We start from the raw sequence: 16193 nt of genomic DNA on the forward strand, positions 1-16193 counted from the left end.
TGACAGTGAAGTCAAGCTAATTTTTCTTCCAGAAAATGGGTGCCTCTCTTATATTTTAGACCCTGAATGATCAAGGTTATTAACATCAGTAGTGCTTTTTTACTATTTGCTTTTGTTTTGTTTTTAGGTTGGTAGAAGAGCAAGGGAGAATAAGAAGTTTTTAAACTGTGTTTATCACATTGGTGGGGTCTACAAATTGGATTTGATAGTTCAAACATCCTAATGTAAATAATTTATTTTTTTCCTAATGTGGTCCAATGGCCAAATAAATGCTATATTTCTTCCTTGTGGTTACCATCAATTCAATAGATTAAATTTTATCTAATGTGACTGGAAGCTATGGTTGGAATTCCTATGTGTTTTTAATATACATAAATAGAAAAATGTTCATATATTTTAATGCCATCGATTTAGTTAAGTATTGAAAACTTGCCTTTCCTGATGAAAATAATTAACTCTCTTAATGGAGAAAAGAGTTTGGAACGCATTTCTAATGGATTTCAAAGGATTTTATTTATATATTTATTTACAAAATTAAAATATATTCTGGGGACGCCTGGGTGGCTCAGTCGGTTAAGCGGCTGCCTTCGGCCTGGGTCATGATCCCAGGGTCCTAGGATCGAGTCCCACACTGGGCTCCTTGCTCAGCAGGGAGCCTGCTTCTCCCTCTCTCTCCCTCTGCTTGTGCTCTCTCTGTCAAATAAATAAAATCTTTAAAAAATAAAATAAAATATATTCTGTTATAAGAAGTTTATATTTGTACTCCCTTGAATGATTTCTACATATATTATGAGAAAAAATAATAATTTTTATACATCTCTCTGATATTGTGTGCTGCATATTATGGAGGTTGTGAAGAGGTCCAAAATGTAGCAAATGCATATGAAACAAAATTAAACTAATCTTAGCATGCATCATGAATTAAATTTATAAATGCATAAGGCATTTAATAAAGGTTGTATAGTACATATGGAAGGAGAGGGAAAAAAAAGAGAGGGAAACAAACTATTAAGAGACTCTTAAAGATAGAGAATAAACTGAGGGTTAATGGGGGAGGGGGAGGGGGCATGGGCTAGATGGGTGATGGGCATTAAGGAGGGCACTTGTGATAAGCACAGGGGGTTGTACATAAATGATGAATCACTGAATTCTACTCCTGAAACCAATGTTGCACTGTATGTTAACTAACTAGAATTTAAATAAAAAATTGGAAAAAAAGAAAAAATAATAAAAGTTATATAGTAGAGGATTTCTTAAGAATGGCAGGCGTGGGCACCTGGGTGGCTCAGTTGATTAAGCAACTGCCTTCGGCTCAGGTCATGATCCTGGAGTCCCGGGATCGAGTCCCACGTCGGGCTCGCTGCTCAGCTGGGGGGTCTGCTTCTCCCTTTGACCCTCTTCCCTCTCGTGCTCTCTGTCTCTCATTCTCTCTCAAATAAATAAATAAAATCTTTAAAAAAAAAAAAAAAAGAATGGCAGGGGTATGGATGGCTTCAAGGAGAAAAGAGTACAGTCAAGTTGGAGTTATACCATAAACAAAAGAAGATCTAACATGGCTTTTGACAACAGTAAAAAAGTTCACACTGACAAGGACATAGTATGTGAAACATGTAATTCACTAATCTCCATTCAAACTTTTAGAAAAAAAAATGTATTTTGGAATTAGTTTTTGGAAGAATGTCAATACCAAACTAAAGAGTTTGAAGTTATTTGTATAGACAATGGGCAGCCATAGAAGTCTTTGAATTCAGGTATGACATGACAAAGGATGATAGATTTTCCTGGCAGCACAGGGCAAAATTTGGCATGGCAAAAAAAAGTGTAGACACAGGTATAATAGTTAGAAACAGATGGTGTAATAGTTGCAGAATCATAACCACAAACAACGTGATGCCAGTTTAAAAACCTATGCTAAGGATCACAGAAAGCAGTGCTTCACTGTCCTAAAAAGTCTTGAAACTTTTTAAGTGTTTTTGCATTGAAAAAAGTGTTAGGATGACTTTAACTGCTGTAATAATAAAAAAGGAAATAGCCACTTATTTCTTGCTTGTGTAAAATTCAGTGTGAGTAAAAGATATTAGGGATTGAAATGTTCACTACATTTACATCTTCTGTTTTCTGTGTATAACTATTAGGTTTTTATTTTGTTGGCAGAGGGAGACATGTTTGTATTTTCACTTCAAATCTTCTTTTGTCGTTCATCATGTATTCCTTGAAATGACTGAGTATGTTCAAAAAGGTCATGTGTGGAGATATGTGGTAATGACATCATTTAGATTCTCCTTGTTTTGCCAGATATTGATTTTACTAAATTCTGGACCAAATTGGGGTAAGATGAATAAAAATTTATTTTAGGCAGCCGTATTTTTCATTCTCTTTTTAAATAGCAAACAAAACACAATCAAAACCATCTGTACAACAAAACCATTTCATAGTGTTATTTGAGTTAACTGATTTGAGGTTTTGATGCTGGAATATTTGTCTAGGTATAATCAATTGCTAAGCAACTTTTTTTCCTGGATATCCCACAAACCACAATACAATTTGAACGCATTCATCAAAATTATAAATTACTTAGTGTCAATGAACTCAGAGAAACCTGCAAATAATAAACCTACATATAAGAATGTCATGGAGTTGCTCCATGTCGTGATCTTTAATGAGTAACACTGAAGTTTCTCTTTAATAATTTTGTATATCCTGTGATTTAATTAACACCCTCATTTTGTATTCATTATTATTCATTATGAGTCATTCATTAATTCTGCCTCTCATTTTTTTCTCCTTTGATTCTTCAGTGGGAAGAGATCAGTGGTGTTGATGAACATTACACACCCATCAGGACTTACCAGGTGTGCAATGTCATGGATCATAGTCAAAATAATTGGCTGAGGACAAACTGGGTCCCCAGGAACTCAGCTCAGAAGATCTATGTGGAGCTCAAGTTCACTCTACGGGATTGCAATAGCATTCCATTGGTTTTGGGAACTTGCAAGGAGACTTTCAACTTGTACTACATGGAGTCTGATGATGATCATGGGGTCAAATTTCGAGAACATCAGTTTACAAAGATTGACACCATAGCAGCTGATGAGAGTTTCACCCAAATGGATCTTGGGGACCGTATTCTGAAACTCAACACTGAGGTTAGAGAAGTAGGTCCTGTCAACAAAAAGGGATTTTATTTGGCGTTTCAAGATGTTGGTGCTTGTGTTGCCTTAGTGTCTGTACGAGTGTACTTCAAAAAGTGCCCATTTACAGTGAAGAATCTGGCTATGTTTCCAGACACGGTACCCATGGATTCCCAATCCCTGGTGGAGGTTCGAGGATCTTGTGTTAACAATTCTAAGGAGGAAGATCCTCCCAGGATGTACTGCAGCACAGAAGGCGAATGGCTTGTACCCATTGGCAAGTGCTCGTGCAATGCTGGCTACGAAGAAAGAGGTTTTGCGTGCCAAGGTAAGAGTCTTCTCTGTTTTCCTTGGAGTGCTATTGCTCACCTGTGAGTCTATTATCATTGAGTGACTGAAAGAAATGAACCCAGCCTGAACTCACTTGGCAGCAAAACGTGCCTAAAACTGAACAGAGTCTGTTTATAGACCAAATTTATCTCACTTGATGTGTTGATCCACAGTTTGTTGTAGAAATATTAACAGTGTTTGTGTGGTGCTGGCCTGTACCCCACAAGAGGTGTTACATATACTATTTTTAAGTTTTGTCTGCTTTTTAGTGACTCTGCTATTATAACTCTAGATCAACTGAAAGAAAAAAAAATATGTCTCTTTTATGTAGAGGGAAGAAATATCACTGGCACTCAGGTAATCTAATTCTAACAGAATTAGATACTGCATTGATGATGTGTTTTTCTATCTCACAGTGGTATGTTACTTAATTGTTATAAAATATAGTCTTCGGTGATGTCTGTGCATCAAATACATGTTTACTTACAATGCATTAGTGCTTTAATAAAGATTATTTTATTTAAAAATCCAGGGTTGATACCTTAGTGTTTGAAGGATAGAGGGGTAATTTTTAAAAACATTGTTTTGCTTCATGGTTTGGCCCTTTAGGCTGCCCGGGAGGATATCTGTACCACACCTTCGTTTGGAACGCATACTTGATCCTTAATATAGTAGCAACAACTCTGAACACTGTCACCAAGTTGATTTTTATTAAAACTGTCTTTGCATTTGAAATAAAATTAATTAAAAATAATCTTTTTTCATATAAAATTTGATATATCAGCTGAAAACTTCCACTTAATCCCCAAATTTGTTAATTTTGCATTAGGCAAGGTTGGTGTTTAAGAACACACTGAAATTGTTATTAAAATTTTAAATGTATAAATACATAGGAGAATTTAACTACTTAGTCCTGGGAATCTAGTCTGTTTTAATACCTTTGTTTGCTGTTATACTCTGAAAAAGAAATTGAATTTGGCATTTTCTTTGTAGCCATTCAGTATATCTCAAACTATGCAGAAGAAACGAATATACTTTATATATAAATTAATCTTTCTACCAATGTGAATGGAATATAACATTTTGCTTTTGACTATAGACATAATCTATAGCAAAAAGCTTAATGAGAGCAAAAGTTACACTCTAGTCTCATACTTCCCCATGTTATTTAGATCCTTGGCAAGCACCATCAGAAATATCATTACTAAGTATGGTTTTGAAAGTTCTAAAATTGAAACAACATAGGAGATACTACTCCTTATATACGTGAGTGGAGAGAAATCTCAATAGTCTTTATAATCCACTTTGAATCATATTTTGTCTCTATGGTATTCTGTGTGATATATGGTATTTGTGAAAATTATTTTATATATGTATATATAAACACATATACTTTAATCAGAGAGAGAGAGAGAACGCACAAGCAGGGGAAGTGGCAGGCAGAGGGAGAAGCAGGCTTCCCACTGAGCAAGGAGCCCAATGCAGGACTCGATCCCAGGACCTTAGGATCATGACCTGAGCTGAAGGCAGCAGCTTAACCGGCCAAGTTACCCAGGTGTCCTGTGAAAATTATTTTAAATAAAATAATAAAGGCCTAACTCAGGAGGAACTTCAAAATTGTTCATTCTCTCTAATTTGGTCTCTATGGAACCAGTCTCTGATATCCACACCAGGAGAGAAATAGATATGTCTCCTTCTCAGTAATATGTATCAGTTTATGAAGAACTATCACATAAAATAAGACATTGGGCAAGAAACTTAATCATTAGATGTTTGGATTTTAAATAATTTTCATATGTTTTAAAATCTTATTGAAAGTTATAAGAAATAGAAAAATAAGTATCAGTGAGGTAAATAGAATCACATAAAAGTATTAGTAGAAATAAAGCATACAAACTTATGTTACATGCTGTCTTAAAGAAACTAGTAGAAGAATAAGAAAGAGTCACATGAAGTTGTAATTCAGAAAGGTCACAGTGAATCAGAATTGTTTTACTTTTAACCTCATTCTAATTTACTGAACTACTTTTTAAACTACTATATTATTCAGTTGTATTCCAAGATTACTCCTAGAGATAAGGATTGATTGATTGATTGCTTTTGTGAGTGAGAGAGAGCAAGCACAAGGTGGGGGCAGGGACAGATGGAGAGGGAGAGAGAGAGAATCATAAGTAGGCTCCATGCTCACATGGAGCTCGCCATGGGGCTTGATCCCACAACCCCCACCGTGATCCAAGCCAAAAATCAAGAGTAGGACACTCAACAGACTCAACCACCTAGGCGCCCTTACAGATAAGGATTTATGTGAAAGTTTTATATCCTCGAATCTTGTTTATTATGTTGAAGGATGTCAACAGCACATTTTTGATATAGTAATGCTGTATCATCACAGACTTTCTTAGCGTTTAAAAATACTAGTTTCAGAATGAGATACATGTATATGAATAGCAAATTATTTTAAGACAAAGATCTTAAAGATAAATCAATAAAAATAATTGTAGTAGAATTAGAGATGGTCCATGAAATGGGATGTGATTGTAATTTAAAGGGGGGATGATTTTTTTAGTGATGTAATTTAAAGGTGGGACATTTTCTTATAGTTATATCTTGACATTTGCTGATGTTTCCAGGTGACTTTTGGCTTCATTTCTTTTCACAATCACAAAGACTTTGTGTATTCAGATTATTAGACAATGTGTCAAGGTATTCTACTTTCTTCTCATTTACATATTTAACAAATATTTGTTTAAATATATTATTTTGGGCATTCCTGTACTATGTCTTAAAAATCCAGTACTCAACCAATTAGTTCTGTATCTGGTTCTTGGCTGTAACTTCCTGTTTTTGTCAGTGATAGTGCTGGTGTTTCTTATGGTGGCTATGGTTTCCTTTTTTAGTTTTTAATTTTTCAGTTGGCTTTTTGGTAAGCTTATAGGCTGGTCTGAATAGCATGCCATGACTCTCACAAGTCAACATTTTAGCAGCCGTGCTTCTGTTTAGGCACAGAGGGGAATGGTAATCCTCAGAAAAGAAGCAGATGAAAAGATAGATAAACTTCATGTCTTCCGTGAGATCAGTTTTTTTTTTTTTTACAAAAAATATTGTGTCATCCTTTTTAAAAAAAGGATAGGGCAATACCTTGATATACCCACTAATTGGAACACACATATGGCTAGATTTTAAACATCTCAGGATAATTTTATAATACAATGATCAGCAACCATAGGCTTTCAGTTGCCTAACACATAAGAAATCAAGACGCGTTTACTTTATTCAAAAGAATATTTAATGAGTGCTTATTTCACTCTAAGCATTGTATCAGAACTCAAAGACTTTTTCTTTTAATGTTCATTACTTACTAGATGCCAGTGTGTTTATTTGCTAAGTCATATCTATGAGCTATCTTATTTATCCCCCCAAATAACCAACAGGTACATATTATTATTATCTACATTTAAAAAATGAGAACAAAGCTTTCACAGGTTAAATATCTTGTCTTAGTTTCTTTAATGAGTGAGTGTTGGATTGGAGATCTAAAACCAGGCAGTCTGATTCCAAAGGCCGCCATCTTAACCTCAATCCACGCTGCTTCCCTATGATTTAGTCCAGTGGTGACAGAGACCAAGAAACCCCATGAAGATACAAATTCTACTGGAGTTAAGAGTACTGTACATTGAAGGAGGAGTAGGACCACAGTTGATTTTGGCATAAAGTAACCAAAAATCTGTTAATGTAAGGTTTAATATAATTCAGTTTATTTCCCACATCTTTCTGCTTCTAGAATTTTTAGAAAGAAGGGTTACTAGCCAAAATGTAATATTTTGAGAAGACTAAGCTTAGCCTGGGTGATATCTAATAAAATCTGGATATATAATCGCCAAGCATCTTAGATATACAAAAAGTCTACCAAATTTAATTCAATAAGTGTTTTTGACCATCTATTAGTACAAAGTAATAATGCACTAGACACAGGGAAACATAGATTGTATCTATCTAACAGGAGCTCAGCATCTACTATGAAAGAGAGATACATAAATGAATACTTTTAATGCAAGACAGACTAATCAATCTTGCACCAGGGGTATAAGGGATTTTGGCAATGTAGGGGAAGGAGAGATTAATTTTGAGTATTTCCAAATTCATAATGGAATTTGTTCATTAATGATGAAAAGCCTTTGCATTGAGAGATTTGGATCATCACTGTTGGGATTAGAAACTTATAGAGTAAGGAAAAGAGGCTAACTACCTTATGTAGCTTACTCATTCCAGAAGATAAAGTTTATAATTTGTTTATTGAACCATTATCTCAAAATCTCAAAATGTGTAGAAGTCCCATTAGAGTTTTATGTTCTGAGCTTTTTCCACAGGGAGGCTTTATTAAGAAGCTAAATTTCATAACCAGGTCATTTTCTGACTTTAGTAATGAAATATTCTGAACCATTTATTCCACTCTAGATGGATAATTGGGACAGTTAAAGTTTGGTTAAGTAAATGCTGAAAATATGACAATATCCATTTGATAGGAAAAATATATTGATAAAGACATTTTATTGTCAAAAAACTCACCCATCAATTTCAGAACTATAATTAAAACCAAAGTTGTCTTTGTACAGGACCAGAATTCTAACCATAGCATTACACTTTTCTTGTCTATATTGCAAACTTTCACAACACTGCACTTTTCCTGAAATGAGAAAAAGTAGTGGAAAATATCTCTTGACCATTTATTCAATTATTCAACAATTATTGAGTCTGTAGTATGTACCAAATTCTGTGTTGCACACTAAAAAAAAAACAAAGATGAACATTATCCCTGCTAAATTAGTTTGGTTCATAGTTCAAAAATCTGTGTGTGTGTTGGGGGGTTAAATACTTTTGTCTTTGCTCTTAAAGAAGCATAGATTTTTAACTGAATTTTTAAGCAGAGCTAAGTTAATGATAGTTTAAACTAAAAATAAGTTATTAGTGTTAATGAGGAAGGAGGTATTGGTGTGGGAGGGTATAAGTGATAGGAAATTAAAAATTTCTACAATAGATGCTTTATGTTGCTGGTCTTGCTTTACTCTGCTAAGGAAGAATGAACACAGGAAAGCCAAGAATAGAAAGCGGTGCACCTTTCTCCTTTAAGGATTGATTAGAGGGCGAAAATAAGAAAAGACTGAAAGAAACATTGGTAGCTAAAGAATACTTCAGGAATTGCATGCCATACAAACCTCAAATGCAGAAAAAGGGAGAGTGCTTATTATGATAAGTTTGGTAAAATAGAAATGCACATAAAAATAACTACACATGCTTCAACTGATAAAGAGTAATGTAACGACTAATAAGAAAAGTAAGAAATCATGCATGAGACTTGGTTTTCTGGTAGTTTCTGTAATATGTAATTTTAAAATATGGCTTTAGTTTAAATAGGTTTTCTCTCAGTTTAATGATAGAGGAGGAAATCATGGTATCTCTTAATTTACTATGTGTGGCTTAAGTGTTTGGGCCATGTTTCTGGTCTCTGGGTGAGCTGGCTGGATGTGGTCAAATTGCAGGTTAAATTGTTTTTATAGAATGTTAATAAACCTCTTTTAAAACAATAACATTAAATATTAAAATTATAAACCTAAATCATCTGTTGTTTGCTTTCAATCATTAACAATCAAAATACACTTGATTTATTTCACTAGGGAAATCATTTGTATTTCCTACATCCCAGTTAACTTTTTAAGATTGGAGATGTGAAGAAATTTTACATTAATGCCAAGAAAACCTTGTGAAATTTATTATTATTTTTTAATCCTGGCTAATGAATTATGCTATCTGCTTTGATTTAGTTAGGAGAGAAAAAATGAGAATGCTAATGGATTTTTATATAGTCAATTAATTACATTTGAGGCAGATACCAGGAGGTTACTATAAATATTCCTGCTCCTACAAACTTTGTTTAGACTTAATGTACCAAGTACCTTATTAATGTCACTGAAGAATCTGTTGCTCTGTGTTTTATCTCTGTGCATTCATTGTGGAATGCAAACTTTATTTCTTGTTTTTGTACATTAGCAGCTTAATAGAAAAGTGTGTTTGATGTGATGTATGAAGACAGCTAGACTTTTTGATGATTATTCATAATTATATTTGTTTCACCTAGGGCTTAGGGTATGAGTTCTTATTCTCCATTCATTCCTTTGTCAATTCAGAAACTCTTAAAGAAGCTGTCAAGGTTTCAATAACAAAATGATTTAGAGATTCTGCCTACTCTTGAGGAGGTAGACAAAATTGAAAATCTCATTCAGAATTTCTTGGCACCTACTACTGAGTCTATTTGCACCCTCTGGAACTTTAAGGAGTTCATATGTTTTAATGAATTCAGAAGCATTTTTTTTGGGTGCACTTGGGTGGCTCAGTTGGTTTAGCATCTGACTCTTGATCTCGGCTCAGATCTTGATCTGAGGGTCCTGAGTTTGAGCCCCGCACTGGGCTCCATGCTGGGTGCTGGGCAGTAAGTTACTTGAGAGAAGGGGCCTCATTTTGTCCTTTTTTAGGAACATCATGCCTAGAACTAGCAGAGTATAATTAAGTTCTCAGATACTTACTGAATGAATACTTACTGAATGAACTATTCCAACTAAGCATTCTTAGAATGTAAGTTCTAGAGAGAATATGCTTTATGCTATTTATCTTTGAATCTACTAGTTCTTTCAGACACATAACGATGTCCATTTCATCTAATTTGAAATGAGCACTTGACTGTTAGATCACATACAGTTGCAACAAGTTAAGACTAGATCCACCTAACTATTCTGATACTAATTAATGACTTATTACTTTATCTCATCTATTCATTAATTAGTATCTGGTATCTGAGAGAATACCCTTCTCTTTTATGAATTTATGATGAATATTGTTTTTCTGACTTGCAAAAAATCAATTGACTATCATACTTATAGCAAAACAAAGTTCTAATTATTTATATAGATGCTGAAATAATTTTTGTTTTACACAGCTAGTACTCATTGACTCATCCTTCAATTACTGCACTGAAATTACTCATCCTTTAATTACTGCACTGAAGTTTCTTACCTTGAATTATGAAAAAATTATTTGTTTTCCCAGAGTTTAAAATGATAACCCTCCAATCCCACTTTGCCTTTAGCAGTTGCACACCCATGACTTTTCAAACCAATGCATTTATTTTAATAAAAAGTATACCACTGGAGCACCTGGGTGGCTCAGTCATTAAGCGTCTGCCTTCGGCTCAGGTCACGATCCCAGAGTCCTGGGATCGAGCCCCACATCGGGCTCCCTGCTCGGCGGGAAGCCTGCTTCTCCCTCTTCCACTCCCCCTGCTTGTGTTCCCTCTCTCGCTGTGTCTCTCTCTGTCAAATAAATAAAATATTAAAAAAAAATTAAAAAAAATAAAAAATATACCACTGATAAGTAATAATGTACATAACTTTCAAGTAACCAGATACATTTTGACAGCTTTATAATAGCTATCAAACCCTTGATTTATACAAGTTTCTGTGTCTTCTCACCAATTTGTATAATAAGTTCTGGTACCATTAGCACGATGCAGGAACCCCCCCCGCCCACCAAGTTTGCCCTCAAACTTAAGTTTGCATTTAATGTTTTATCTAGCAAAAGGCTCTTGTCACTGAAAAATATTTGAGTGCTTGGACTCAGGAGCCCCAGAAATGCTGTTTATCAAGTGTGTGGCTAAACAGTTTGAACCTCAGTTTCTTCATCCATAAAAGGGTATTTGAATATCATCATTATTGTTAGTCATCAGCGTCACTGGAATGTGTAATTTTCCTTGCTTTCTTGTTTCATCTGTGTTAAAACAGATGTGATAAACACATCCATTCAACAGCCTCCCTCTTACCGTAAACCTTAGGACTTAGGGATACCTTAAGGGGTAGAAAATGTCTTTAATGAATGTATTTATCTATGTATTCATTATTTATTCACTGGTTGTCCTCCTTCTTCCAAGTAGGATTTTCCTTTCCTGAGGAGACTTCATTTTTATTTTCATTAAGCTTCTAGTCTATTCAATCATGGGTGATATTTCCTCCACTCTCTTCTTGTTAACTTCTATTTTTCTTCTTCTGAACATCAGTCACTCTTGATTTTTCCCATCTGGTATTTGACTCAGTCTCTTATTCCTTCTAGCATTTTTTTTCCCCTGCTGATTATTCAAAAGCAGCCTTAAATTTAGAGATGGACATTTTTATTATTGTAGATCCAGAAAGGCTTTTAGGTTTTAACTTAGGTTTTAAGAAAATATAGTTTAGGAACAAGCAAACAACAACAATAGCAAAATAAAATAAAAATTCTACATTTCAAAAATGTTAAACCCAGAAGTTTTCCACTGTTATGTCCTAACATTTCATTGTGTAAAAGACTAGCTTACGTAATGGGGGAGGTTATAACAATAAATAATGTTCTTGCCTAGAAGGAATCATGTGAATCAAAAAAAAGTAATCAAGTAAGTAAAAATATTTGTCAAACCATTTTACTTGACTCTGTATAGAACTAACCATATCTATTTGATTTATTTTGGGTATTTATTATGTACATTTAAGAATCACCCAAATAGTAAAAAAATAGCAGTGAAGAAAACAGTATAAATTGTATGAAGTAAATGCCAAATGTGTTTACATGAATTACTATATGATATTACTGGAAACTTTCAATCAAATTATGTCAACGTACCATCTAAACAGTAATTAAGTAAAAACTCTTTTAAAATATGAAAAAGAGAGGAAAAACAAGGGAGTGTATTTGGCTTGTGAGTTACTTAAGAATTGTAGTTCATTTCTGAACCTGTATAAAAACAAACAGTATAAATTTAAAGCATGGATTTGCATATTTAAGATACTAAAAAGAAATGTGAGTTCTTTGTTCTCTACAAACTACAAATCAGATTATTTTGAGCAGTCAGAGACAATTTAATTGCAAACATATTTGGGAGAGATATGACTGTCGTTAAATTTAAGGAGTAGAATGAATTCATGTCTAACTATTGGAATACCTCATAATTAATAAGTACAAGTTAGGTGGTCATCAATGAACCACTGTAAAAGATCTTAAAAATCACAGGCAGTTTTATAAATGTTAGTAACAGTCTAACACAGGATTACAACTAAATGAGAATTACAGTCTGTTAGTAAAATATGGGTTATTTTCCCTTATACAGGTTAACTTTAGTTATATAATCTTGGCAATTCCATTGTTCAAAGAGGGAAAAATAATAAGACATTTCTTCTTTAAATATGTCTTTTACTAGTCTTTGTTTTGACCTGGAGGGCCATTGTATGGGTCAGTATTATTTTCCTAAGGTTCTAGCCCAGTTCACAATCATCCCTTGTCAAATAGCTGTAGGGTATTTGCTTTTAAGATATCATTTTTTTTCATTTACTATGCTAAAATCTATGAATTTTCAGATACTTTGTCTGGTCTAGTGTTTCAAAGGTAGAAATAATTATGTAGGCAACACTTGTATGCCAAATATATAGTCTCTGGGGAACACACATAATTTTCTCACTGAAGTAGTTTGTTTGAGAGCCTGTCTGTGGAAAAATGTGGATTGAGCTTCCCAATACAGTATTTACTATGGGAATCTAAGACATGGGAAAAAATAATTTCAGTTTCAGAAAGTAAAATAGCTCTAATTTTACTTGAAAGAAGTTGTTTTTGTCATCACGTTTTCAGTCTCATTTTCAAAGGAAGATCAGGACACTGTTTTGTGTACCACTCATTAAATATCTATTAAATGCAAACCCATCTGAAAAGTGATTAGAATTCTCCAAGGAAAAGACATATCTAAGCCCATTTCCATGTGAGAGGTGGAATATTAGTTCTTTTGAATATACAAAAATTATAGTTATTTGACATCTGAATATGTATGACCTTTTTGGATAGCTCGTGGGTCTGCCATCGTAATATACTGTCAAGTAGTTGGGCACTGAAGGCACTCTTGAAATTTCCTTTCTTTAACTTCAGCCTACTTTGGGGTTGATAGAGACAGTCTTCCTTGTTCTGACGCACTGCATGCCATTATGCAAAATAAGTATTTTAAAGCTGGTATATAATGTATATCTTTTGTAGAGAATATTCATCTTTAATTTTTCAACATGCTTTTTCTTTCCAGCTATTCAGAAATCATCAAAGATTCTATATTTTAAAATTTGAAGAATCTGATGTAATTTTTGTTCAAATGCAGGTTATGATTCTAAAAAAAAAGAGATTATTGAGATTTCATTAACTTTTCCAGTTTGTTTCATTGTTTTTAGTCAACCCCTCTCAGAGGAAGGGAAACCAAACCGTATGCAAAATAAACTAAGAAGTAGATCTTCTTCCCTCTCTTGAGATACTTAGGTTCTGTGAAAGGCATTGGTACTGGTCTCACAAAGATTGCTTTGCAAGTACAGATTTGTTGCACACTCTCCACCTTCTTTCCTGTGGTTTCTCGCCCCCCACTTCTGTCTGTGTTTGGAGTTTTGACAATCCCTTATTAGTTCCAGAGTAGAACTTATAAGCGCTAATAAGGGTTTACGTTACAGCTCTGACAGGTGGCACTAAACTTTAATAGAAAGCAATTGTGGAGAGAAGTATTTAAGTTTTGATAATGTTTGATGAAAGTGCTCCGAAAGTGAAAGCCATTTGGAAAGAATCATATGACTAGAGAGACTGCATGTATACTGTGTTCTTGTAGCTTCTCATCTTCCAGGATGTGGACAAAACATCCTGTTGGCAGATAACTGTAATCACTTATGTATGCCTCTTTTATGGAACAGAATCCATGATATCATGTAGGAAAAATGTATTATAAACTTTGGTCGTGTTGTTATTTACTCCTCTTCCAGGAGTCCTCTGAGATGTGTCGCTGTTGATTGCCCTTTAGAAACAGTCAGTATTGGACTTCTAATCACAGATTTATTCTGTGAGAGGAGACCCAGAGATTCCAAGGGTGAGTCAAGGTCATGAAACTCATAGCCATTATATGAACAGTCACAGACTTTTTGTATGATAAAAAATAAAATAAAAATAAGATGTAAGAATGGCTTTTAATAGTGAAAAACCCTCCATGTAAAATATTCCTGAATTCTCTGTTCAGTGGTCAGTTACAATGCCACAAAAGGTTAAAAGTGGATGCTGTAATTGAGAACAGCTGTTGCTTTTTGACGTGAAGACTCACTTTCAACAAAAAAGAGAAAGCATATGCTATGGGATGAGAGAATACCATTCTTGAATTAATGCATGAAGAACATGTAAAGTTTTCTGAAACTCAGAAATGAATCTGTATATATAAATGGTTGGAAAGGAACATTTTTGCTTCTCCGGTATTTATTAGAGAGGAAAATCTATATTTCAGAGATTTGGATCCACTTGCTGCCTATCTCATGCTGCTATATTGAAGATGGGATATTCCAATCTATCAGTCCACATGTGTAAAGAATTGACTAATGTGCTGAATTGGGGGGAAGGACAATACAGTTCTTGCTCCCAAGCACCTTGGATTCTAAAGGGTAGCTGAACTGAATTTATGTTAAAAGGAAGCAAGTACAATATCCATAAGCTCATAAGAAAAAAAAAAAGTGGAGTAAGCATGGAAGACGAATATTGCTTAGAGACTCATCAAAATGTGTTGCTAAGAGGTGATAAATGGAGAGGTTTCAATTTCTGTAAAGTTAAATATTCCATCATTTATTCATTTTCATCAAACAAAATGTAATGAATACCTACTATACCAAGTGTCCACTGGAAATATGGCACTGAACAGAACAGAAAAATGTCCCTGCCCTCTGGGTAATTAAATTTTAGTGGAAATATCATGAAATCAAATGCTAATGCAGATTCTTTCATTGTACCACCCATAGATTAAAGCATAGACTAATTTCTCAGCCCAGGTGATTTTGCCTCCAAGGGACATATGGCAATGTCTGAGGAAGACATTTTCAGTTGTCACAGCTTGGGGAGGGGATTGCTCCTGGCATCTAGTGTTTAGAGGCCAGAGATGTTGCTAAATATCGTACAATGCACAGGGCAGCCTCTATAACAACAAATTATCCAAGCAAACCATGTCAAGTTTGAGAAACCCTGGTCTAGAATAACCTCTCCTTTTACAGAAACATAAATTAAGGCTAAACGGTCAAATTACACATTAGCAGAGCCTAAGTTGGAACCCAAGCTCAAGCATCTCATGATGGTACTTCAGGACTTATCCTTTTTGGGATTTATTTAGACTTAGAAATTTCTATAACTTTTAAAGACATATGAAGTCTTACTAACTACTTAGGTAATTGGAAAGTGACAAGAAAAGAAAAACAAAACTAAGATTCTTTATGTGAAAGAAAGAATAAAGATTTCGGGAATATTCACATGAAGGTGGATATTTAAAAGCAGCGGAAGAATGTTACTTGCATGGAACTGGAAAAAGTTACTGACATTCAGTGGCTGGAATTTGGTAATACACGGACTGAGAATGTGAACGGAGTAATAAAAGAGATATCAAAGACAAAGCATTTGGAGACTGTGGGTGTTTCCTTAAGCAAAGGGTTCAGATAGCTGCTATGGAGTTAGTTCCCTTTTAGGATGCTCTGACGTGCTGACATGAAATCAAATCTAACATTTGATTCCCTTTTTTTTCTGTAATGTGATACGAGTGCAAATATGACAGGTAGATGTGGTTATTTACAGGACATATTGTATTAATAGTCTTGGTATAAAAACTTCCTTGGTTCTAAT

At 34.3% G+C, this 16193-nt stretch overlaps 1 protein-coding gene across 4 annotated transcripts in view; it reads left to right on the forward strand.

Annotated features, from left to right (window-relative positions):
• EPHA3 (EPH receptor A3) overlaps positions 1-16193 on the forward strand; it is a 350319-nt gene that overhangs the window by 93842 nt on the left and 240284 nt on the right. For all 4 annotated transcript variants that reach the window (XM_078060754.1, XM_078060667.1, XM_078060691.1 and 1 more), the window contains exon 3: positions 2799-3459. In XM_078060754.1, coding sequence (XP_077916880.1) covers positions 2799-3459 — 661 coding nt within the window. The remainder of the gene's footprint in view (positions 1-2798; positions 3460-16193) is intronic.

The sequence above is a fragment of the Halichoerus grypus genome, chromosome 1, assembly GCF_964656455.1.
Source record: "Halichoerus grypus chromosome 1, mHalGry1.hap1.1, whole genome shotgun sequence".
NCBI classification, from domain to species: domain Eukaryota; kingdom Metazoa; phylum Chordata; class Mammalia; order Carnivora; family Phocidae; genus Halichoerus; species Halichoerus grypus.